Raw genomic sequence first — 23,619 nt, forward strand, 5'->3', positions numbered from 1 at the left:
ACTAAGGCAGGGAGACTGAAGCCCAGAGAAGGTCAAGAATTTCTCCAAGGTTGCAGAGCCATGGAGCAACTCTGATGCTCTTAGCCCTCTGCACCCGTTTCCCCGGGCTGTTCTTCCTCCTCATCCCCTAATGCTGTCTTCTGCGTCTAGCCCCTCACAGGTTCCCACTTGGTCCTGCTTTTCCAACCAGAAGCCTGGGGCTGCCTGTAGGAGGGGAAATACATACCATGCTGGTGCCTCCCCCCACCTCACCGTCTTCCTGGAAGTCACCGCAGTCCCAGTGGTAGGCCAAGGTGATGCTCCTGTGCTTTCAGTGCTCCAGGAAGGCCATGGCCCAGAAGGACATAAAGATGTTGAGGAACACAGTTCCCAGATGGTCAAAGAGCTAGCCCAGCTGCGAGGGAGGGAGAGAGGGCACACTGCAGGGCCTGGCCCAGCACTGCCTTCCCAGTAGCCAGGCCCAGGTACTGGGTCCCAAACACCTATCCACTCCCTGGCTCACCTTGGCCATGGGGCAGATCTTGGAAATATTCCATGTGGCACAAGTATTGCAGAGTGGGCACATGAGGAATGCACACCTGCTGGCACAGATCTCCTATGAGCAAAGGGTACCCATCTTGGCAGGGTCTATCCTCAACCAGACAGCTGACTCTGCCCACCCATCTCCCCTTTCCCGCTCCCAGTCACTCAGGCCGGTATGTCGGTGCCCGTGGTGACTAGGCCAGAAATAAAGACCAGGGTGCCCACAAGAGAAGCAGGCAGCAGGCTATGTAGAAACCTGCAGGGGTGACAGCACGCTCGTGAGCCCCCATCTCTGTGCTCGACCCCAGCTCTCAGCCCTCACCCCCAGCACCAGACTCACCTAATCAGGCAGAGTAGATAGCCTCCTTCTCCTCAGAGTACTCTTGTATGTGGTCCAGGGGCTGGTACTTGTACCAGCATCCCCAGTGCACCCACTATGAATAGAGTTAATTGTTAAGGGTTGAGGTCTGCACCAGGCACCTGGTACCCCAGCAGTTCAAAGGAGCCCTAAAGGGCTGCAGCAAAGCCCCAGAATTCTCTCCATATGCCTCCACAGTGGGAGATGGCTAGGCTTGCCTCATCTCTCCCTCATACAGTGGGGAAGGCTGCAGCATAGACTCCCTCGGCCAGCAGATGAGCAATGCCCATCTCTGCACATTTCTGTTTCCTGTAGACTATTCGGGCCTGGATCTCTGCCACCTGCCAGAAAGTATTCTGGCATCAATTCTGCCCCCTTAAGGTTCCAGCTGGACCTTCCTCCACAGGCAGTCTTCTCACCTCTGGTGCCTCTGTGTGTTAGAGAAGTAGGAGTCGTGGGAATCGCTGCCCAGGAATCTGTGAGCAGAGCAGGGGTCAGAAGCTGAACTCTCTGTCAAATCCGGGGCTCAATACAACGGGAGTGCAGTCTCTACGCTGAAGACAGGGATAAAACTTACCAGTTGCTAAAACCAGAGAGTCCTACTACCTACAAAGCTCAGCCTAAGCTGGGTGCGTTCCAGTCAGTTGAGCACCTGAGGGGGATTGAACAAGTGGGAATCAGGGACGGGGAGCTGCTAGGGCATGGCCTGGACCCCAGGCTGCGGAAAGGGCACGCCTGAGACCTAAAGTGAGTTAAGCAGGAGTTGCCTCCCTGGCAAACCAAGAGGGAGCAAAGGAGCCTTGATTTGACTAAGACTGCGGCTGGCGCCCCTCGCCTCTATCGGAGGCCCCGCCCACCCGGGGGCCACCCGTCAGCCTCACTTGTCTAGCTTGGCGCCGCGGAAGGTGCACGTGTAGAAGTCCAGCGGCTTATTGGACAAGCGTTGCTGCAGAGCTTTGCACAGGCGCAGGCGCCGCAGCAGCTCTGCCGACCCGTCCGAGTCCGGGTTAGGTCGCGCCTGGAAGACAAGTGCAGAGTCACAGGTAACTGGGAAGACCCCGCCCCCCGGGCTGACCCCTCCCTGGCCCTCTGCTCCCACCTGCAGCTGCGCGCGCAGGCTCAGTGCCTCCGAGTAGAACAAAAGCAGCTCTCAGGCCGCGTTCAGTTGGGCAAAGTGCGCCCTGTCGGCGCGGCTCTCGGCGGTGGAACTGCACTTCTTGGGAGGCCAGGGCCTCTGAGTGGGCCAGAGCCCGGAGCCTCTCCCGTCGCGATCCTCCCAGGGGTGACAGATACGGTTCTGCGGGCGCGGGCCCTTGCCGCCTTCAGAAGAGCTTTGAACTAGCACCCTCATTTTACAAACGTGGAGATAGACCCTGAGTAGGCCAGCGTCATACAGTAGTGGCTGCTGTTTCCCATTTATTGGGCACCGCCAGTGTGCAGGCCCTGGGCTGAGTGCTTTACATTTAATCAATACAGCTCCTTTATGGGGTTGACACTACACTACAGTAAAGCCCATTTTACAGATGAAGTGCTGAAGTCGCTTGCACAAGTCGAAGAATCATCTGCCCAGAGATGCACAGAACCCAGACCCTCCAGGAAGTTGCCTTCACTTTCAAAGTCTTCATCTTCCAGTTTGCCAATTTCTACTCTTCTCCCTTCTATGTGGCATTCTTCAAAGAGAAGTGAGGACCTCCCCCTCCCCACAAGGCTATTGCGTCCCAGTGAAATGATCCAGCAGAATGGCAGCATCCTTGATGCTCTACCAAGGCCTTACTGTTGACCTTGAAGTTGGTCCTTGATTGCCCTGGGCCTCAATTTTCTTAACTGTAATATACCAACACAACATTGGGTAAATGTGAAACTCTTAACACCTGAATTCATTCATTCACTCAACCCTCATTGATGGCCCAGGCCTGACACCCACCTCCCACTGCTGACATTTGGGTTCATGGCCATCTCTATGGTGGCCTTTCCATAGCACCCTGGACTGGATGCTAGGGACACAGGAATGAACCAGATCTGGGCCTTCCCTTCAGGAGCTTCCAGTTTTTAATAAGGATGGGTCAGAGATCCTCATGAGCTAGGCTCCCAGGAGGTTGTGTTAACTGTTTAATTGCCATTGTCATTTGGCAGGAATCAGAGGGAGAATCACCAAAAGAACCCATCCCCCAACAGCATGACTCCCTGTTCCTGGGCCGGAAGTAACTATTGGCTTCTCATGGGTTGAGCAGTAGGTATAAGCCATGGTCCCAACAGGCCTTGGGAACATAGCTTATCTGGGGGTGGTGGAACAAGGCCTCCCAGCATCTAGGTCACCAGGGTTATCTCTCAGTGGGTGGGAGGCCAGAGGATCAGGAGTACAGTGGAGAGAGGTGTCAGCCTCAGCATGGAGTTTAGCTGTGGCCTGGCTCCAGAGGGAGAGAGCACATTGCAACAGAGCAGTGGGCCTACAGTTTTGTGGGATATCCCGTTCAGTATGGCACACTGTTCGGCACACAAAACAAGGATATGAGTACCCCTAGAAGGGCCAGCTTTTGAGGGAGGTTTTGGGCATCCCTCCCTCAGGTCTGGCAGGGGTAGGATCTGCCTCTGGGGCCTCCAAGGAGGAGGGAGCAAGACCCTAAACCCTGAGTAAGGTGCCTTGTGTCTGCCAACCTCAGTGTGGCCCTGAAACCTGCCTTCTCAAGCTCGCTTAGCAGCTCTTCATCATCATGGTGGGCAAACAGCTGATCAGCAACGTGGAGAGGTTTGTCGTGCAGTGAGCACAAGGACTGACCTGGGAGCACAGAGTTGGGTCTAATCAGGTGGGAGTTGGGGGAGGCCTTTTTATGAGAACAAAGCAGAAACCCTCCCTGACCAGAGATCAGGACACAGACAAAAGTCCTAGTTCTGTCTCCTGTAAGCTCTGGCATTTCTTCTCTCTAAGCTTCAGTTTCCTCACCTGTACAAAGGGGGTGATACTACCTCTCCAAGAGAGTTGAGTAGATTAAGTGATATGCTGAACAGGAAAGAGGAGGGCTTTCTGTTAGTATTTTAGAGGGGGGAGGATATTCCTGAGATGGAGAATGGCCATGTAGGAAGCACAGAGTTGAGAGCCCTGGACTCCAAGACTGGATTTGAGCCCTGGACCCACCATTTACAACTTGAGGAGCCTTGGGCAAAGTCTCTGACTCTCCATTTCCTCATCTGTAAAGTGGGAGTGATCATGGTACCTATCTCAAAGGGATATGGGAAGGATAGAATGGCATTGGCTGGTCTCCCTGCCCCCTGCACCAGGAAGCTTAAGGCCTGATGGCAGAAGAGACAGGGAGGTGGGAGACCCAGATCGGGCAGGAGGACTATAAGCTCATTGAGTGTGAAGGCCTGTTTGACGAATACCTGGAGACGGGTGAGCAGTGGCCCGGCAGTACCAAGCCCAGCAAGGTCTCTGGGGGCCTAGCCCAGCAGAGGAAGTGACCCCAGGCCTGACACTCCCCAGCTCACAGAGCTGCAGTTTGGGTTCATCACCATCTTCGTGGCGCCCTTCCCACTGGCACCCCTGTTTGCTCTGCTCAACAACTGGATGGAGATCCGACTGGATGCCCACACGTTCGTGAGCATAGGCAGCCGGTGGCTGAGCGGGCACAGGGCGTTGGGATCTTGCTGCCCCTGCTTGAAGCCAAGGCCCACTTTTCCATTATTGTGAATGTGAGCCTAGGGCAGAGAAGGGGAATACAGGGTCAGGGGAAATGAAGATCAGTGACTAGGAAGAGGGAAACGGGGGCTGAGGCTGGAAATCAGGGTCAAAGATTGGGAAATAGAGGCAGAGAGCTAGAATCCTGGGGTTCAGGCTCATTCTGTCTGCGGGAGTGGGTTTGGACTCAGGTTGGGATGAGTTAGGAGTTTAGGCCCTGAAGCCCCTCTGCAGGCTTTCCTCATTCCTTTCACCTCGGACTTCCCGCCTCGTCCCCTGTACCAGTACGAACACCACAGCCAGCTGCGTGGCCACATCAGCTTCGCACTGGCGCCCGCACCTCCCGCTTACCTCGCCCAGGGCAACCACACACCCTGCAGGCGGGAGCACCACCGGGCGCGGGGCGGAGCGCGGAGGGGCGGGGCCTGCCTGGGAGGGGCGGGGCCCTGAGCCCGTGGACCCGCTGGCCTGGCTGGGGGCGGGGTGCTGAATCTAGAGGCGGGGCGGGATCCTGTGGGAGGGGTGGGGCGGGGCCTAAGTGGGAGGGCAGGAAGCTGAGTCTGAGGGGCTGACTAGAGGGTAGAGCTAGTTCAGGATATGTGCTAACCGGGCAGGGCCAGGCTCTAGGGCGAGGAGGCGCGAGAGTGCCAGGCGCGGAGTCGAGAGCCTCGCGGCACCCCACGCCCTTTGCTCCCAGGCACAAGGCCTTTCGCGACACGCAGGGGAATCTCATCCTCTTCTACTGGAAGGAAGCTGCTGGCTGTGCGTCTGGGCTTCATCATCGTCTTCGAGGTAGGCTCAGCCAACTGTGCGTTGAACAGACCAGGGTCCAAGTTCAGGCTGTGCCGCCGAATGGCTGTAAATGGGGTATATTACAGAATAGGATCTACTTCATTGGGTCGCTAGGAAGATTCAGTGGCAAGCATCTGCACAGCATAGTAGGTGCTCAGTGAATTAATGTCATGACTATACTAATATTATCTCTTGGCAGCAGTCCTGGAGGAAGGAGAGGAAGCATGCCCCTTCCAGCTTTGCTTAAGATCTTCTTTCTCTAGCCCTGACTCTAACAGGGTCCCTAAGGTTAAGGGGTTCGAACTATACCTCTGTGTCTTTCGGCAAATGACAACCTCTTTATGCTTCAGTTTCTTTACAGGTAGAACAGGAGAAGTAATCTACTCACCTCCTAGAGTTATTGTGAGGATTAAGTGAATGAATACCCGGAAATCCTCAGAATAGTGTCTTGCATTTAGTAAACGCTCCACAAATTAAGACTGTTAAGGCAATCGTTCTCTTTGGCCTCCCTTCTCCCCAGCACGTGGTGTTCTTCCTGAGCCTCATCGTCTGGCTCGTGCCCGACGTGCCAGCCATCCTGGCTACCAAGATCAAGCGCGGGCGCTACCTGGCCAAGCTGGCACTGGCAGACAACCGGGTGGCACTGCTTTCGGTCAGCGCTGCCCGCGGACCCTGGCCCCATCCCGTATGACCACGCCCCTCTAACCGCCCTCAGGGCTAAGCTCAACTTTCTTGCTCCGCCCTTCGTTCGGCCTCGCCCAGAGGGAGGATTGGCCAGATGCCCTCTAATTTCCACTTGGCCCCGCCCTTCACCCGTCCTTGTCACGCCCCTTCTTTTAAATTATTTCCACCAGAGTAGTTTCTGCTCTGGAGGGTCCTCCTGCTCAGCTTAACCTAGCCATGCTTTCTGTTTGCTGCAGCAGGGGCGCTGTCCCTGGAGCCCAGGACGTAGAGGCGAGTGAGGAGAGACTGCCCTTCCACGACGCTAGTTCCCCCAAGATGCTTCCTTCATTGGGGTCCTCTGCTTCCAGCCAGGGGTCTGGGCAGTACCTTGGCCAGCGGCCTCAAGGTTGCCTGGGAGCTGGGATGAGAGGGTTAGGGTTCTCTGAAGACCCCTAGTCCTGCCTTGCCTCTCCATGTTCCCAGTCTCCTGCTCTATGTGCGGTGCTGACAATAAACCTCTCTTTGTGCCCCATTGTGACATCTCTCCATGGACACCTGGTCCCCACTCACTCTGTGCAGTGTCTTCTCATTACATGATGATGCTCTGAGGGGCCAAAGTAGACATGAAGGAGTGAAGGGACCTAACCACTCTGAACCGAGTGGTCACCATTTGGTAGGGAGAGTTCATTAGTGTCTGGGTGTGGACCTCTTATCCCATGTGCTAATCAAAGCCTATAGTGTGTAAATAACAATAAAAGAGCTTAGCTAGATCAGCTGAGATACTTCCCAATGGATTTTCACACACTTTTCACCAGATCCTTCCTAAAGCCCAGTGAAGCAGTACTGGGCAGTGGTTAAGGACACAAATTGGTGGTGGAGTCAGACAGACCTGGGTTTGAATATTAGTTTTGACTTTTATTTGCTGTGTGACCTTGGGCAAGTTCAATGTCATTATCTGTGAGATAGGGATTTCATAGAGCCGATGGGAGATTTAAATGGGATAATGTGCTTAACCTGTGCAAGCCTCCTTTCCTCATTTGATTAAGTGGGAGAAATAACAGTATCTATCTTCTAAGGTTGCGGTGGAGATTAAATGAATAAATAGATGTGAAGTGCTCAGAAGGGTGGCCGGCACATAGTCAGTGTACAATTAGAATTATTAGCAACATGAGTATTAGTATTTGTATACATACTTGTATTAAGTGCCTGGCAATTACCAAGTGCTCATATAAATGGCAGGTAGTATTAGGGAGAAAGCAACTTCCCAACTTTCTCAGGTTTGTGAAGATTGCATGCCAGGTACAGAGTAGGCCCTCCTTACTAAAGGCTGGTTCTACTTGGGCTATTTGAATTGGTTTTTTGAGGGTTCATTCAGTGTGGGCTAGAGCCTGGGAAGTCTGGTGGAGGAGGCTGCTGGAGGTGGTGAGGTGGGTCATTATAGGCAGCAAGGGAGGATGGATGGTTCATGAGGAACTGGGATGCTGCAAGGGTGACCAGGATGGTGCCAGATGGTCACATCACAGACTTCCACAATTTTCGTCTCCCAACCATAGAGACAAGTGTTCCCATTTTATAGATGCTGTAGCCCGCTCTGAGAGAGTCAGTACACTGCAGAGTCCTCAGGGTCCCTGAGAAGTCTAAGGCATGGGAGTTTCTCTGCAAAGGTCCCAGGATGCTCCCCAGCCCCAAGAAGCCCCCTGCGGACGTTTCACATTTGGGAAGCTCCAGAAGATGGGTGACCTGTCTCCTGGGAGGAAAAGCAGTGCCTCTTCCATCTTTAAGATGTTAGTCTGGGGTCCTTCAGAGCCTCTCCTGGGCATAGGACTCCCATTGTTCCAGCCCCCCTCTTGTGCCTCAGACTGGCCAAACCGGTTCTGGGGAAGGGGGGCGGGGAGCAGGCACGTTGAGACAGCCGCCTGCCCGCCTGCGAGGTTCCCTCCGCCCTTGCCTCCCCTCTCCCTGCCCCACACAATACCTGGGAGCTTGCATTGCCTGGCTCAAGGGCCATGCTGACATCGCCCCCTGAGGACCTGGCTGCAACCCCAGAGCCCCCAGGGTGGCCTGGAGCCCTGGACGTGCTGGAGGCTGGACGGAGCTCCCTGGCTGAGGTAGGGCCCACCTGGCTGCCAGCAACCCCATCCTCCTCCCGCCAGTTTTCCCAAATGAGTCCTTTGTGCTGCCTGCCTGGCCTCTTATCCTGATCCCCACACACTTACGGCCTCTTGGGGCTCCACAACCTTCTTGGCCTGGATCCACTTTCCAGCCATGATCTCCCACTTGGCCTTGTTGGTTATGGAGAAGAGGGGCCCTGCCCTGGCCCTACTCCTCTGAGCAGCAGGGCAAGGGGTACCAGGGAGGGGGCAGGGAAAAGCTGGGTATAGGAGGCCAGAGCCTCTTTCTCCAGACTGTGGTAGTGGCCAGGACTCTCTCTGCCAGCCTTGCCAAATGGGCCCATTGTCCATGTGATTAACAGGGACCCTCCTTGGCCCTGCCCATCCTTCTCAGCCTGCAGAGACATTTGTGATGACACAGGTTTCCTAGATGGGGTGGCTGGGGTCCTACAGATGGGGACACTCAGGCCCAGGCATAGGCTATGATTTGCCTAAGACCACACAGCTGATCAGTGTCAACACAGGGCCTTGAACGTTGGCAGGGGTTTTCCCCTGTGGGTTCCAGAATGACCCTTGCCTAGTGGGCACTATAGTATCCTGTGTTCATATCTTGGGCAGGTAATGTCCCTGTTACCTGGGGCTAGTCTCTTCCGGAGATTCTTTTTCTTCTTATTTTTTGCCTAGCAGAGATAAGCTATAAACACTATGAACATAGTTCTGCGCTCTCCTTGGTCCCCAGCATTGAGGTTGAGTGGATCACATCCATGGAAGGCCACAGAGCTGGCATCCCAGCTAGATGGGTCATTCCCATTGCCCCTTGGCCAGGACAGAGGTGGAGGCTGACTCCCTCCTGACTTCCTCCCTAGGGACCAGCCTCCAGCCTGTCTCTCCCCACCCCCCACCCCCACCAGAAGCCTTACACACCCCCCTCCATTTACATAGCCTTCTCCTCTGAGACTTTAACAGTGGGTGCTCCTGCCCCAAGGGTCCCATGTTTTGCTCATTTCTCCCTGCAGTTGACAAGGGTGAGGGGTTCTTCCTCACCCTCCAGGGGCTTCCAGAACCCAAGTGGAGAGAATCTCCCAGAATACAAAGGAGCAGAGGTATGTGTATATTCTGCCACATGTGGACCCACAGATGCAAGGGGGACTCCTGTGTTAAGGACTTGATTCTGGCAGAGAAAGAGACCTGTCTGCTGGGCAGTGGTCCCCTGTGTCTCCTGCCACATGCTTCTACAAAATAGGGTGTGTCTCACTGTCACTGCCTCAGTTTCCCTATCCATGTGATGGCCCAAGCCATCCCTCAACAACAGAAAGACTAATAATCCTCAAAAGAATGATTATCAACTACAAAGCTCCCACTATGTGCTAGGTGCTTTATATGCATTATTGTTAATTTTCATATTAGTGTTGGCATGACTATCTTATTTACCAGATGAGGAAACTGAGAGACTTGCTTCCTGTGGGGAGGGCCTGGAGGAGGAACTGTTCCTTAGGAACAGCCACCCCACCCTCACTCCAGGCAGGGGATGAAGAGAGCTGGGGGAAAGCAGGTTGAGGGGCTGTGCACAGTGGGGCCCAGTCACAGATCCAGTTGTCCCCTACTGGGTCCTCCCCTCCTTCCCACTCTCCCAGGGTCATTGATACTGTTACTGTTTCTCTCATACCAAAGTTTTGTCTTTCTCTCTGTGCACTGAGTCCCTGGGTTTTCAGCCAGAACAGTTAGCTATTACTTCCTCCAGGAAGCTTTCCTGGAATGCCTGGATCAAGATGAGCCCAGCACCCTACTCTGAAGTTTCCTCTGGGTTGGCTCTTGCCAACCTGGATTGTAACTGTTTTCATTTTTGGCTTCCACACGAGACTGGAAACCCCCCAGGGCATGAAACATTTGCCCATCTGTCTCCCCGAGTTTTTCTGGGCTTCACATCTGTCTCTGAGTATATAGTCTGTCTGAAATTTTCATTGTCTCTGTCTCTCTGTCTCCATCTCTGGATCCCTGAATGTCTCAGCATCTGTGGTTTTCTGGTTTTGAGTGTTTTAGGGTCTCGGTTTCTGGGTTGCTGTCTAAAAGGTCTGTGTTCTCCAAGTCCCAATCCCTCAGTCTCTCCGTCTCTGTCTCCTGGGTATCCTGGCCCTGCCAGGCTGGGCACTACCCCTTTGGCCTGAGGGGGCCTCTGGGGGGGTCCTTGCTGCCCAGCCTGCCCACAGCGAGGCCAGGCTAGGGTAGGCCCCCGCCCAGCCCGCTCCCTGTTCCCTCCCTCCCTCCCCGCTTGCCTCACCACAGGGTTTGATGAATCAAACTCTTTGTCTGGGTGGGATCTCCCCCAGCCAGCTGGGCAGAGAGAGGGCTTCCCCTGCCGGAGCAGCCGAACAACATCAGCAGCAGGCCTTGGCTGGAGAGGTGAGGGGCTGCGGGAGGGCAGCCTGCGAAGGGCCACGGGGCAAGGGCTGGGGGCTCAGACCTCTGATCATTAGGTCTGTCCTGAGGCTCCAGCAGCCTCCCTGGGGATGATTTACTGCCCAGAGAAGGCCCGTTCAGCCTGGCCCAATCCTGGGGCTGGGAGCTAGGGTAGGGAAGAACCCCTCTTCACCCCAAGCTGGGGGGCTGGGGCACTTTCCTGCCCTTCTCCTGGGATGACCCAGTCTGATCTGGGTGGTGGCCCGCCTGCCAGTCTGTGACTCTCCCAGCCAGCTTGGCATGGGTGTGGGCACCACTCAGGGCTGAAGGCTGCAACTCCGGGCCTGGGAAGGGAGGTTGGATAACACCAAAGCAAGGACTTCTGGGTCTGTGTGTTTGTATCTGCAGCAGGGTGTGTGAGTGTGAATGGAACAGCAGTGTGAGAAAGCTTGAGTGGATAGGTGACTACCTGGTGGGTCAGCATGTGTGTGTGAAATCCGAGTGAATATATGGACTTCTGTAAAAAAGTGTGCAAATGTATGAGCCTATGAATTTGAAATGTCTGAGTGTATCTGTGAAAGTGTGTGTGTCAATGTGTGTGCTCGGGAGAAAATGTGTGTGCATGAGTGTGGACAGACAGGAGTTTGTGTGACAGTTTGTGTCGGATCCCATGTCCCAGTGAGAGTTAGGAAATGTGCAAGGTGCCTAAAAGCACCGATTCAGAAGCTAGACTGCCTGGGTTTAAATCCTGGCTCCACCATTTACCAAATAACAATTGCTGTGCCTCATTTTCCTCACCATAAAATGAGGCTAGTAATAGTATCAGTTCAGGGTTATTGTGAGGATTAAATGAAATAATATGTAGAAAGTACTTGGCCTGTCATTCAGTAAATGCCAAGTAAGCCTTAGCTTTTACTATATAATTAGGTGTGAGAGTGCTTATACAGATGTGTGTACACATGTGTACACAAGGGTTTGTCCAGGCCTCCAGGACATGGTGGCTTGCTGGCCCGCCCTGTTACCCTGTGTCTTGCTCTGATGCCTTCTCCTCTGCAGGCCCAGGTGGGTGGCAGAGAAACAGAGGAATGGACTGTGGGCCACCTGCCACCCTCCAGTCCCATCTGGCTGGGCCACCTGGCACTGCCCACTACCCAGTAGCTGTGTGCCAGCAGGAAAGTCTGTCCTTTGTACAGTTGCCCACCCTGCAGCCCCCAAGTCCTGTGTGTCTGGATCTCTTCCTCGTCGCTCCAGAGGAGCTGCAGGCGCCTGGCAGCTGCTGGTCCCTGGGGACCCCTGCTCCTCTCCAAGGGCTGCTATGGCCATCATCCCCAGGAGGCCCAGACACTGAGATCTCTGCCAGTGCGGGAATGCGGCCCAGCAGGGCTGGCAGCTGGCCACACTGTCCTAGTGCCCAGGCCCCAGCTCCAGAGGGACCCTGGATTTCCCAGCACCCACAGCCACAGCGCCGGGCCAGCCATGGCTCAGAGAAGAAGTCAGCCTGTGAGTCACTCTGGGTGGGGGAGTGGTAGCCTAGTGGGGCAGATAGGGGAGAGCCTGGGTGGCTCTTTTAGGACTTTTAAGCCCCAGAGTTCCCCAAATAGGCAGGACAAGTGATAGATTTTAGCAATAAGGGAGCTGGGGCTCAGGGAAGGCAAGTGACTTGTCTGAGGTTACAAAGTGAGTGGCTATCCTGGGCTCCTTGGCCCTTTGCCCACTGCAGTCAGGCAGTCAGGCAGTCAGGCAGTCAGGCAGTCAGGCAGTCAGGCACGGTGCTTTCTCTCTACCCCTCTTGTTGATCCCATTACTCTGGAGAAAGATCCTGGCAAAAACATTGGCCATTCTCTTGGGCATGTCCCCCAGATGCTCAGGGCCATAGAGCAGCTGCAGGGAGAAGGTGGGGAGAGACCCACTGGATGCCAACCTCTGCTCTCACCCCGCCGCTTGCAGGGCGCAAGATGCGGGTGTACCAGCGTGAAGAGGCCCTTGTGAGCCCCGAGGCCCATCCTGTCTTCCTGGAGCCTAGCCGGGTGACAGAGCAGGCACTGAGCACAGAGGAGCCTGGGCCGCTGGAAATGCCTGGGTCCACCCGAGTGGGCCTCGAGGGGCCTGAGCGGAGGCGCTTCTCAGCCTCTGAGCTGATGACTCGGCTGCACTCTTCCCTGCGCCTGGGGCGGAATTCTGCAGCCAAGGCACTGACTCCAGGGTCAGGCACTGGAGTTGCCCAGGAAGGTACCAGCTCCTCCCCTGGGCCCTAAGAGCAGCCCAAGAGCCAGATGTGGGGTGGGGCACAGCTCACATTCACTGGATACCTGAGATTGGGGGCTGGTTAACTGGAGTGTGGTGCCCCAGTGCCCAGCACCACTCTTGGGGCCACCCTCTCTCAGCTCTTGCCCTCTCCAGGGAAAGCGTCTGCAATGGAGTCGCGCAGTATAGAGATGAGGGTGGACGCTATGGCGATGTCAGCCCCTGTTGACCTGAGCAGGGGCCATGGCAGCTGGCCCGAGCCCAGGTACTACTTCCCACTCCGGGCTCGGGTCCAAGGCGGGGTACCGGCGAAGAAGGGCCCCGACACTTCCTTTCCTAGGCTGGATGCGCAGGAAGAGCCGGCTCTGGGTTCCAGGAGCGCCAGCGAGCGGCGCCAGTCACGGTTCCTCCTTAACTGTACGTGGGACGTGGGACGTGATCATGGAGGAAGGGGTTGGGGGCTTGGGGGTCCTGGGAAGCTGGGATTTGGAGAGTTGAGAGGTAGGGATTTTGTGAGAGGGAGAGAACTGAACTCTCAGTATCCAGCACAGGGGCTAGCATACAGTTGGTACTCAAGCAGTGTTTGTAGAATGAGTGAGTGAATGAATGAATTCACTGTGTCCCGCTATACGAACCGTTGAAATGGCTAGTTAAGTGAGGCGGGCCCTTGGGTGAGACGGGGTGGGAGGGGGAAGCCAGGGAGGAGCCGGGCCAGGCCGGCAGGAGCCCCACGGTCCTCCTTCGCCCCTCTCCCCGCCCAGCCGTCCTCTACCAGGAATACAGCGACGTGGCCAGCGCCCGCGAACTGCGGCGGCAGCAGCGCGAGGAGGAGGGCCCTGGAGAAGAGGCGGAGGGCGCGGAGGAGGGGCCCGGGCCGCCGCGTGCCAACCTCTCCCCGAGCAGCTCCTTCCGGGCGCAGCGTTCGGCGCGAGGCTCCACCTTCTCGCTGTGGCAGGACATCCCCGACGTGCGCGGCAGCGGCGTCCTGGCTACGCTGAGTCTGCGCGACTGCAAACTGCAGGAGGTGGGCGCGGGACCCCGCGGGGTGGGGCCGGCGGGGCTGCCCGCGGAGCGAGGTGGTCCTGGGGCCCACAGTGGGAGGTGCATAGAAGGGGCGGGGTCAGCAGTAGGTGGTTGGCAAAGTCCAGCAGTAGGTGGACTTTGAGGAACGCGGGCCACGGGGGTACCCAGCCAGCTGGCCTGCAAACTGCAGGTGGGCATGAAACCCAGCGGGGAAGGCGGGGCCATAAAAGAGGAACTGTCAATGAGGAAGGTGAGTCTAGGTCCTGACAAGGTGGGGCTGGCCTCGTGCTAGGACGCAGGAGCCGTGGAGCCAAAGGCGAGAGGGGAAGCTCGATGGAGGGGCGGTGTCAGGGGCGGGGCCAAGGGGCGAGGCCTACCATAGGGCAGGGACCGAGAGGGGAGCCATCCAGAGCGCAAAACGTAAGGTGTGCCCGGGACTAGGTGGGGCCAAGGGCAGAGGCGGAGTCGGCAGGGGGCGGGACTAATGGAAGGACGCGCCACTGAAGGGGCAGGGTCTTCAGAAGGCTAGGGCTCGGCCAGATGGGCGGAGCTGGGGACGCAAACTGGGTTTGACAATTGCAAGCAGCAGGAGGCGGGTCCCAGATCCCTGCCTGGCACCAGGTTAGGGGAGGGGCTAGAGAAGGGGAGGAGACACGGGAATGCAGCTGTGTCAAAGGAGGTGGTGTCCAGGGCTTGGGATGCGCGTGGTGAGCGAGGCAAGGGCGTTCAGGCTGGTGTGGGCTTTTCAACCCTGCGTCCGCCCTCGCTCAGGCCAAGTTTGAGCTGATCACGTCGGAGGCCTCATACATTCACAGCCTGTCGGTGGCCGTGGGCCACTTCTTAGGCTCAGCTGAGCTGAATGAGTGCCTGGGGGCCCAGGACAAGCAGTGGCTGTTCTCCAAACTGCCCGAGGTCAAGAGCACCAGTGAGAGGTGAGGGAGTGGTCTGTCCTCGCTGGGGTCACGGACCGAGCCTGCAATTGACTGGGCCCCCAGGTCTGAGGTCTTATCCGGGTCCTGGCCCTGACCCCCAGCTGACCTTTCAGGTTCCTACAGGACCTGGAGCAGCGGCTGGAGGCAGATGTCCTGCGCTTCAGTGTGTGTGATGTTGTGTTGTACCACTGCCCGGCCTTCCGTCGCGTCTACCTGCCCTATGTCACCAACCAGGCCTATCAGGAGCGCACCTACCAGCGCCTGCTGTAGGGCTGGGGGCTCTGAAAGGGGAGGTGGGGGAGGATAGAGAGAGTCTCAGGCAGCAATAGGTACAGAGGATTGGGTGGGGAGGGGTGACCCGGGAGGGGAGGGGTACTGGAAAAGGGCTCTGTGACCAGGATAAGGCTAGACTCAACCCCAAAGGACAGGAAGGGTGTGCTGAGAAGGCATCTGAAGAACCAATGGGTGGCTGGAGTCATGGATCCCAGGGGTTCAGGTTTACCTGTGATCGCAGACTCTCCCCATTCTCCAGCCTGGAGAACCCCAAGTTCCCCAGCATCCTGGCTCGCCTGGAGGAATCTCCCGTGTGCCAACGCCTGCCCCTTACCTCCTTCCTCATCCTGCCGTTTCAGAGGATCACACGCCTCAAGATGCTGGTGGAGGTACCCGGAGGGCACCAGGCTGTGATGAGGGCTGGGTGGGGGAAATGCTGATGTGCCCCCCACAGCCTTTTCTGGGCACCCAGGGCTAGGCAGTGTCACTGGGGGAGGTCACAGACTGCCTCATTGCACTGACCCCACCCTCTAGAACATCCTGAAGCGGACAACACAGGGCTCTGAAGATGAAGACATGGCCACCAAGGCTTTCAATGCACTCAAGGAGGTGAGCTCGGTGGGGCAGGGGATGTCAGGCTCCCAAGGGCCTCCCCCAAACCCCTGAGTGTCTCTAGAGGAGCTCCAGCCTTCAGTGTCTCTGGTCCCTAGGTGGGAGCCTGAGGCTGGGCCAGGGGAGCCAGGGTTGAGGGCTACAGGGGTGCTGCAGGTTACCCACCTATGGCCTCCCCAGCTGGTGCAGGAGTGCAACGCTAGTGTGCAGTCCATGAAGAGGACAGAGGAGCTCATCCACCTTAGCAAGAAGATCCACTTTGAGGGCAAGGTGCATACCCTGAGCTGGGAGATGGGGTGCACGAAGGGGCATCTCTTGTCACCTCCTTCCCTGGGGGCTGCAGGCCAGTTCTTCAGTGTCCACACCCTCCCATCCCCTGCCCTGTGCTCCCTTCCCTGCTGCCCCTGGCCTGATGTGTACTCCCCCTTGCCTCCTCCATCCTCCCAGATCTTCCCGCTGATCTCTCAGGCCCGCTGGCTGGTTCGGCACGGGGAGCTGGTGGAGCTGGCACCACTGCCTGCAGCACCCCCTGCCAAGCTGAAGCTGTCCAGCAAGGCGGTCTACCTGCACCTCTTCAACGACTGCCTGCTGCTCTCTCGGCGGAAGGAGTGAGTTGGGGTGGTGGGGCGGGAGGTAGATTGAGGTGGGGTTCCCTTCTTCCCCACCACTGGGCTCACAACCTATCACTGGGCCCAGGAGCCCTCACCTGTGTCAGGCTGTGCTGCCAGGGCGCCCTGAGCCTTGGAGGCTCCCCCAAGAAAGGCAAAGATCAGGCAAGTTCATCTTCTGAACCTGAAACCAGGGTTGGACTATGTGCAGAGGACTTGAAGCTGCTCTGAGCTTAAGCCAGTTGGAGCAGAGATTAGGAGCACAGCCCTAGAGTTCTAGCTCTTCCCTGAGTCATAATGATAATCACCAACGTTTACTGAGCACCAGTTCTGTGCCAGGCATGCTATGTGGGTTGTTCCCTTTAGTCCTCTAAACATCTTCCTGGGAAGTAGGCTCCCTTGTTATTCTCAACATCATGGAGCTAGTAAGTGCAGGAGCTGGGAGGAGGCCTGGTCTGTCGGATGCCACATCCCAGCTCTTAACTACTGTACTATCCTGTCTTCCATCTAGGAAATAGAGACTACCATGTAGGGAGATTCAATGTGATAATAACACATGAAGAGTTTAGCACAGTGCCTGGCACATACTGACACTCACTCAGTATTAGCTGTGCTTATTATAAGTTTAGAATGAGGGAGAAGACTTCTTGAATGAAGTAAGACTTAAGGCTGGATGGGATGAAGGATGGACATCTTATGCTATGGAAAGAGCTCATTTCTGATTTATTTGTTCATTCAATAAAGCATCACTGAGTCTTTGTTCTATCCTGGGCTGTCCAAAGGGTGCTGGTGACATGATGAATGAGACTTATTCTCTGTTCACAGGAGCTCTCAGATCAATGAAAATACATCCTAGTAACCATCTGTTCAAAGTTTTGATGGAAGGGTAAACTGTACTGTAATATCCCCTGATTTGGGATGAGAATCAGTGTAAGCTTCAGAGAGGAAGGGACATTTGATTTGGGTTTTGAAGAATAAGTAGGAGTTTTCCAGGTAGAGGAGTTTGAAGGGATATAGCTAAGTCACAGAAGAGTATAAGAGCAGAATGTGTTTGAGAGATGATGAAGCCTGATATGGTTGGATTTGTAGAGGGGAAGGGCAGGAGAGGGAAGCTGGGATATTAAAAGTCATGGCAGAGAGGTTCCACTTTGTGAGGGCAGTAGGGAGCATGGAGAGTTAAGCAGAGGAGTGACACTTTACTCCTGGCCAATTTGGAGAATGGTCTGGAAGGGGAACAGGAAGAGACAGGAAGCTCTGGTAATTGCTCAGATGAGAGTAGATGCTCCAGAAGTGGTAGGGGGCTTGGGAACAAGTGAATCCTGGGGACAATAAGGAGACAGACAGATAGGATATAGCTGCTGTTTGGGTGTGAGGGAGAGGGAGGATAGAGCTGAGAACGAGGACTGAGTTTCCTCTTGGGCAACTTGGTGGCATCCTTCACTGAATTGGAGACAATGAAGGGACTTGGTTTGAAGTGGGAGATAATGGTTTTATTTAGATGGGTTGAGATGAAGGAACCTATGGAACATCCTCTCCCCACCTACCTATCCTTCCCATAAGGACCTATCAGACCCAAACAGCGGGCCTGGCCATGTTGGGCACTGGGATACAGTGGCAAATAAGAGACAAAATTCAGCTTCTATACCAGTCAGAGTCAGACATGAAACAGCCCATTAGAGGAACAGCCCAGTTGGCTCTTTGAAACAGGGGCTCTGGGGAGAGATTCAGAGAGAAGTAGAAAGCGTGCCTGGGGGTCAGGGACTGGTCTCCAATACCTTCCACCTCTGTCAGTGAGCCAGTGGGAATGGAGCTCTGGATTCCCTTTAGGGGCTTTGCTGGCTGCTGGGGGGCAATGCCCTGTGCAGCCAAGTTCCCTTAAGGGGGTCCTAGAGGGACCAATGACCCCTTCTCCTCCCTGCCAGTGGGTGGGGTAGCTGGGAGCCTGCGCATGGGCCAGGCTGACCTGGCCTCCTCTGGTCCTGCAGACTGGGCAAGTTTGCCGTTTTTGTCCACGCCAAGATGGCCGAGCTGCAGGTGAAGGACCTGAGCCTGAAGCTCCAGGGCATCCCTGGCCACGTGTTCCTCCTTCAACTCCTCCACGGGCAACATGCAAAGCACCAGTTCCTGCTGAGGGCCCGGACGGAGTGAGTGGGCCTGGGTATGGGGAGAGGGGACCCCTCAGGTAGGCACAAGGCCCTTTATCTCTGGCTTCAGGATGGTGGCATAAGGCTGGACATGGGCAGAGCTGGCACCCAGGGTGTTCTGGACCAGTTCTGTTCTTATGCTCAGAGCTGGATGGGGCACCAGCTTGGGAACAGTGCTGTGGGGGACTCTGGGGTAGAGAGGACATGGCCTTGGTTCCAGGTCTGGACATCATACCCAGTTCTCCCAGCCCTGGTTTCACCACCCTGGCTCTGGGAGACTGCAGTTTGCATGTTGTGACAACTCAGCCTCCCTCTCCACAGAAGTGAGAAGCAGCGATGGATCTCAGCCATGTGTCCCTCCAGCCCCCAGGAGGACAAGGAGGTCATGAGTGAGGGGGAAGGTAACCGATGCTACCTTCCCCTCCTAGGGCCACATTCCCTCGGCTGGGTACCTCCTTGCTCTCCCGTTTCCTCCAGTCCTGGGTGCCATGTGGCCATCGGGGGGGGGGGGGGGGGAGAGATCAGCTGGCTGGGGGCAGTCAGGGGCAGCTCTGCGAAACCTCGAAGGACAAGCAGGATTGACATAGGACAGACCAACCTCCACGTACAGGCAGCACCCTGGAGATAACGTTGCCTTTTACATCCTCCCATTTCGTCCTCTCAGAAGCCCATTTTACAAATTAGAAAACAGAGAGTCAGAGAGGTAAAGTGACATGTCCGAGTTCATCTAGTAAGTGGCCGACCTGGGACTGGAACCCAGGTCTGTCTCTAGCTTTGCATCAGTGGTAGAGAGGACAGGCACCAGAGCGGTGGGGGTGTGCGGGTGGTGGCGGCAGGGCAAGGGATCTGCTCTGTTAATACAGAGGCTTCTCTAGGTGTGAAATGAGGCTGGTAAGCCAGGGTGCAGAGAGCAGCTTGATACAGTGGGGACCAAGTGGCTCTGGAAGGTTTTTGAGCAGGGTGTTAGGGCTGAGCTAATGAAGGAAGGAAGGGAACTCATTTCCAGCTGGTATCTTCCATGTGCCAGGGTGCTGGGGGCTTTGTATACGCATTTATTTTATTTAATCCTCGTGACAGCCCTATTAAGTAGAACCATTTTTCATATCTGAGAAAACTGAGGTCCAGTAATGTTAGGTAACATGCCCAAGGTCACACAGTCAAAAAGCTGGGATTCCAGCCTGGTCTGGCCCCAAGGCCTGTGGTTTTTCTGATATTCCCAGCCCACCTAGTGTGGTTGAAGGAGCTGAGGGCTCGGATTGGAGCAGATTCTCTGGTTTGAGCTAAAGGTCTTGTTTGGGCTGGAGGGTTAATTTCCCACTCCAAAGAGGTGGTCAGGGAAGGTCCTTGAAGGATGGGGGTGGTGGGAACCATGAAAAGATCCAGGGAAGATCATTCCTGGAAGGGGGAACAGCCAGTGCAAAGGCCCTGGGGCAAGAGGGAGCTTAGAGTGTTTCAGGAATAGCAGGGCAACAAGTGTGGCTGGGCTTCATGAGCGAGGGGGAGGGGGGAAGATGAGGGCAGGTGAGGGGGTTAACAAGGGGGCAACCCCAAATCATGCAGGGCTCTGCACACTCTGGAAAGGACTCTGGATTTTATTCTAAGAGAACTGGGAAGCCCTGGAGGGTGATAAATGGGGGAGTGATGAGGCTTGAATCCCAGTTGAGAAGGATGGACTGGAGGGAACACCAAAGTAGCATCAGGGGGCCTATGAAGGGACCATGGCTGTTTGTGGGGCTGTCTGGGGGCAGTTGAATTGACCTGGAGGTCAGAAGCAAAACATTGAATTGAGCTGGGGAGATGACAGCCCAGGGCAAGAAGCAGTAATCCAAGCCAAGAGGAACGGATTCACCTAGAGCTTGTGTTTAGGGTGAGAGAGGAGTGGCCAGGGTGGGCAGAGGAAAAGCAGCAGCAGCGGCTACCCTCCCACCCCTTATTTCCTCCTACTGCCTCTCCCTGCCTCACCCTGCCCCATCCTCCCCTGGAGACTCCCTCACTCTCCCTTGGGCTTTCAGACTGCCCCCAGGTTCAGTGTGTCAGGACATACAAGGCACTGCAGCCAGATGAGCTGACCTTGGAGAAGACTGACATCCTGGCAGTGAGGACCCGGACCAGTGATGGTGAGACGGGCCTCCTGGGAAGGCCTCCCTGATGGGGCTTCAGTGGGCAGGAGGTAGCTAGATAGCTAAGACTTCACAGGAAAAGGTTATGCAAGTGTTGGTCAGCCACAGCATGCAAGAATCAAGTTAGATAAGAGGAGGAACTTCCTGCTTGCAAAAATGTAGGATTGAGAGTAAGTGATGAGGGAGAGTGGGAAATCCCTCCTCAGAGGATATCAGGAAAAACAGGTCAGAAGTTCATCCACAAGTCTGCTAGAGGCATGCTCCTTCCTGAAGCTGGGAGATGCTGAGATGATGTCGCCTCGGCCACAGGGGTGCAGACGAGGCTTGCATCAGGGCCTAGGCGTTCCCTTGCAGACCTAGCCCTGGTGTTCCTTTGATGCCACTGATGCTGCTTCCGGCCTGTGTGCTCTTAGGCTGGCTGGAGGGGGTCCGCCTGGCAGATGGTGAGAAGGGGTGGGTGCCCCAGGCCTACGTGGAAGAGATCAGCAGTCTCAGTGCCCGCCTCCGAAACCTCCGGGAGAATAAGCGGATCACGAGCGCCACCAGCAAACTGGGGGAGCCCCCCATGTGATGGGCAGCCGTGGCCTGGGACACCAGCTCCACACTCGGCTCCCGGACAGGTCTGGAGGCGCCTGCGGTGCCTCCATGCCCCAAGCTGCTGCTGCTGGGGCTTCTGTTCTGAGGCCTGGCATCGAGGGTACAGGCTGGACACAGGAGGGGTTGTCTTCGTGCTCCTCGGCGTCCAAGATTCAGAGCTGAAGGCAGTTTCTTCCTCTGGCTTGGGGGCCACGACATGTGACCTCTGATGTCTGGCAAGGACTTGGGCCCTCTCCTTTTCCTGCTCTCGACCCTGCCTGACTCTGGGCCAGCTCTGGTGCTGCTGGGTGCTGGGCCTATATGTGTATGTATATCTGGAGTCTTCTGGCCTGAGCCCTTGTGGGCCCTGGTTGCTGTGACTTGTCTGTAAATAAACTCCCATAATGCCTTTGCTTGGAGTCTGTGAACCATCTGATGCTGCCTCCTCTCCAGCCCCGTTTCTCCAGCTAAAAATCAGGAAGGTCTCTGGCTACCTCCCAGTGGGGATTTGGCCTTCTGCAGAGTTCACCTCTAAACCAGAGGAGGGTGAGAGAGGGGCTGTATATCAGTTAGACTGCTTATGGCTGCAATTAACAAAATATCCGATTCAAATAGGCTTAAATATTAAGGAGAATTTGTTAGTTCTTAGATTTATTTCTTATAGCTTCTTTAACAAATTACCACAAACTAGGTGACTTAAAACAAGAGGTTTATTCTATCACAGTTCTGGAGGCCAGAAGTCTGAAGTCAGTATCACTGAGCCCAAACCCGGTGTCAGGAGGGCCATGCTCCGTCTTACAGCGGAGATGTACTCTAGGGGAGAATTGTTCCAGCCTCTTCCAGCTTCTGGTGGCTGCCGGCCTTCCATGGCTTGCGGCCGCATCACTCCAATCTCTGTCTCCATGGTCACACTGCCATTTTTGTGTGTCTGCCTAATCTCCCTCTGCCTCTCTCTTATAAAGATACATGTGGTTGTATTTGAGGCCCACCCACATAATCTCTCCAACCCATAACCCTTCTTTAAATCCTATCAGCAAAGAACCACCTCCCCTCTATCCTATAACATTCACAGGTTCCAGGGACTAAGATGTGGATATGTTTTGGGGGGCCATTTCTCAGCCAACTGAGAAGTGTAGCAGCAGGATGGGCTTCAGGCAAGGCTTGATCCAGTGGCTAAATGATGTCACTGACATCCCAGCTTTTTCTATTTCTCTGCTCTGTTGTTCTTGGTATTGGCTTCATCCTAAAGTTTCCAAGGGCTTTTTCATTCACATCCAGCATGGAAGAAGAGAATTGTCTTTGTCCTAGCAGTCCCTGTCAAAGTTCTGGGATGCTTTAGACCTGCTTGGGTCACATGGCTACCTCTGGGCTGATCACAGTGGGCAGGGAATGGTGTCGGCTAATAGACCTAGCCTAGGTCATATGCTTTATCTCTGGAACCAGGTTATCTTCTCTGAAACCCCATGGATCCCCAAGTGGAATCTAGTGGCTGCTGCAAAGGAGGGATAGATGCTAGGGAGGTCAATGTTCACTAAAACCCAAGTCACCTAAGAAAGTGAAAGGACCTGGGAATAATGGATGTGGAGATATGAGCACACTTGGGTGGGAGAAGGAGAGGAGCATCCTTCATCTCTCAAAAGATGTCAAAGAAATCAGATGAGTTGAGGTGGTCCTAGAGGCCCAGCATGGGCAGATGGGGAGAAGCTCAGACCCCTGAAGGAGGTTTGGGGAATGACTTTCTAACATGAGCTGGTGCAGGGAGGTTGGAGTGCATGGGCTCAGGAGCCCTACCTATTTGAATTTGACTTTTGGTCCGTGCATTTATACCTCGTGTGATTTTTAAAAATAAAACTTTTACTTTGGAATACTCTGAGATTCACAGAAAAGTAGCAGAATCGTTCAGAGAGTTCTGTTCACCCCTTCCCCAGTTTCCCTAATGGTAACATCTTAAATGACTATGGAACAGTTGTCAAAACTGAGAAACCAACACTGGTACATGACTATTAACTGAATACCAGATTTTATTCAGATTTCACCAATTTTCCCACAAATGTCCTTTTTTTGTTGTTGTTCCATGATCCAATCTAGGATCCCACATTGCGTGTTAGTCATTACGTCTCCTTAGCCTCCTCTGATCTGCCACAGTTTCTTAGTCTTTCCTTGTTTTTCATGACCCTGCCAGTTTTGAGGAGTTCCGGTCAGTATTTTGATAAACTGTCTCTCTGCTTGGGTTTGTATGATGTTTTGCTCATGACTGGGCAGGAGTTGTGGGTTTGGGGGGAAAAGACCACAGAGGTGACCTGCCCTTTTTGTCACATCATCTCAGGAGGCATGTGATGTCCACGTTACTTATTACTGGTTATGTTAACCTTGATTACATGGTTAAGCTGGTGTCTGCCAGTCTTTTCCACTGTCAACTTACCATTTTCTCCTTTTCCTACTCTGTTATTTGAAGCAAGTGGAGCCCACACTGAAGTCGGGGGGGAAGGCAGGATCCTCCTTCTGGAGGCCATATCTACAAATATTATTTTGAATTCTTCTGTAAGGCAGACTTTTCCTCCTCCCTCCCCA

At 55.0% G+C, this 23,619-nt stretch overlaps 1 protein-coding gene across 5 annotated transcripts; it reads left to right on the forward strand.

Annotated features, from left to right (window-relative positions):
• The first annotated feature begins 266 nt into the window (after positions 1-266).
• ARHGEF19 (Rho guanine nucleotide exchange factor 19) lies at positions 267-21,462 on the forward strand. Of its 5 annotated transcripts, none has more exons than XM_064494022.1 (20): positions 267-1,923; positions 5,866-5,997; positions 6,266-8,116; positions 9,136-9,222; positions 10,447-10,519; positions 11,573-12,016; positions 12,464-12,745; positions 12,917-13,025; positions 13,101-13,177; positions 13,522-13,784; positions 14,555-14,715; positions 14,829-14,981; positions 15,248-15,377; positions 15,523-15,597; positions 15,781-15,870; positions 16,048-16,208; positions 18,194-18,352; positions 18,674-18,753; positions 20,365-20,469; positions 20,886-21,462. In XM_064494022.1, exons 3-20 carry the CDS (start codon positions 8,015-8,017, stop codon positions 21,041-21,043), a joined length of 2,709 nt encoding a protein of 902 aa, XP_064350092.1. In that variant the 5' UTR covers positions 267-1,923; positions 5,866-5,997; positions 6,266-8,014; the 3' UTR covers positions 21,044-21,462. The 5 variants fall into 5 exon arrangements, with proteins under 5 accessions (XP_064350092.1, XP_031320003.2, XP_064350094.1 ...); XM_031464143.2 differs by lacking the exon at positions 267-1,923 and adding an exon at positions 5,088-5,345; XM_064494024.1 differs by lacking the exons at positions 267-1,923; positions 5,866-5,997; positions 6,266-8,116 and adding an exon at positions 5,126-5,345 and having other exon boundaries at positions 10,403-10,519.
• Positions 21,463-23,619: the final 2,157 nt, after the last annotated feature.

Source organism: Camelus dromedarius, chromosome 14 (genome assembly GCF_036321535.1).
Source record: "Camelus dromedarius isolate mCamDro1 chromosome 14, mCamDro1.pat, whole genome shotgun sequence".
Taxonomy (NCBI): Eukaryota; Metazoa; Chordata; class Mammalia; order Artiodactyla; family Camelidae; genus Camelus; species Camelus dromedarius.

Excerpts from the sequence above, each read along its gene's own strand:
- ARHGEF19 (XM_064494022.1), top strand. The coding sequence starts at position 8,015 with ATGCTGACATCGCCCCCTGAGGACCTGGCTGCAACCCCAGAGCCCCCA. Across the intron at positions 15,378-15,522 it reads GCCTCAAGATGCTGGTGGAG|AACATCCTGAAGCGGACAAC; the intron begins GTACCCGGAGGG and ends CCCACCCTCTAG. Across the intron at positions 16,209-18,193 it reads CTGCTCTCTCGGCGGAAGGA|ACTGGGCAAGTTTGCCGTTT; the intron begins GTGAGTTGGGGT and ends CTGGTCCTGCAG.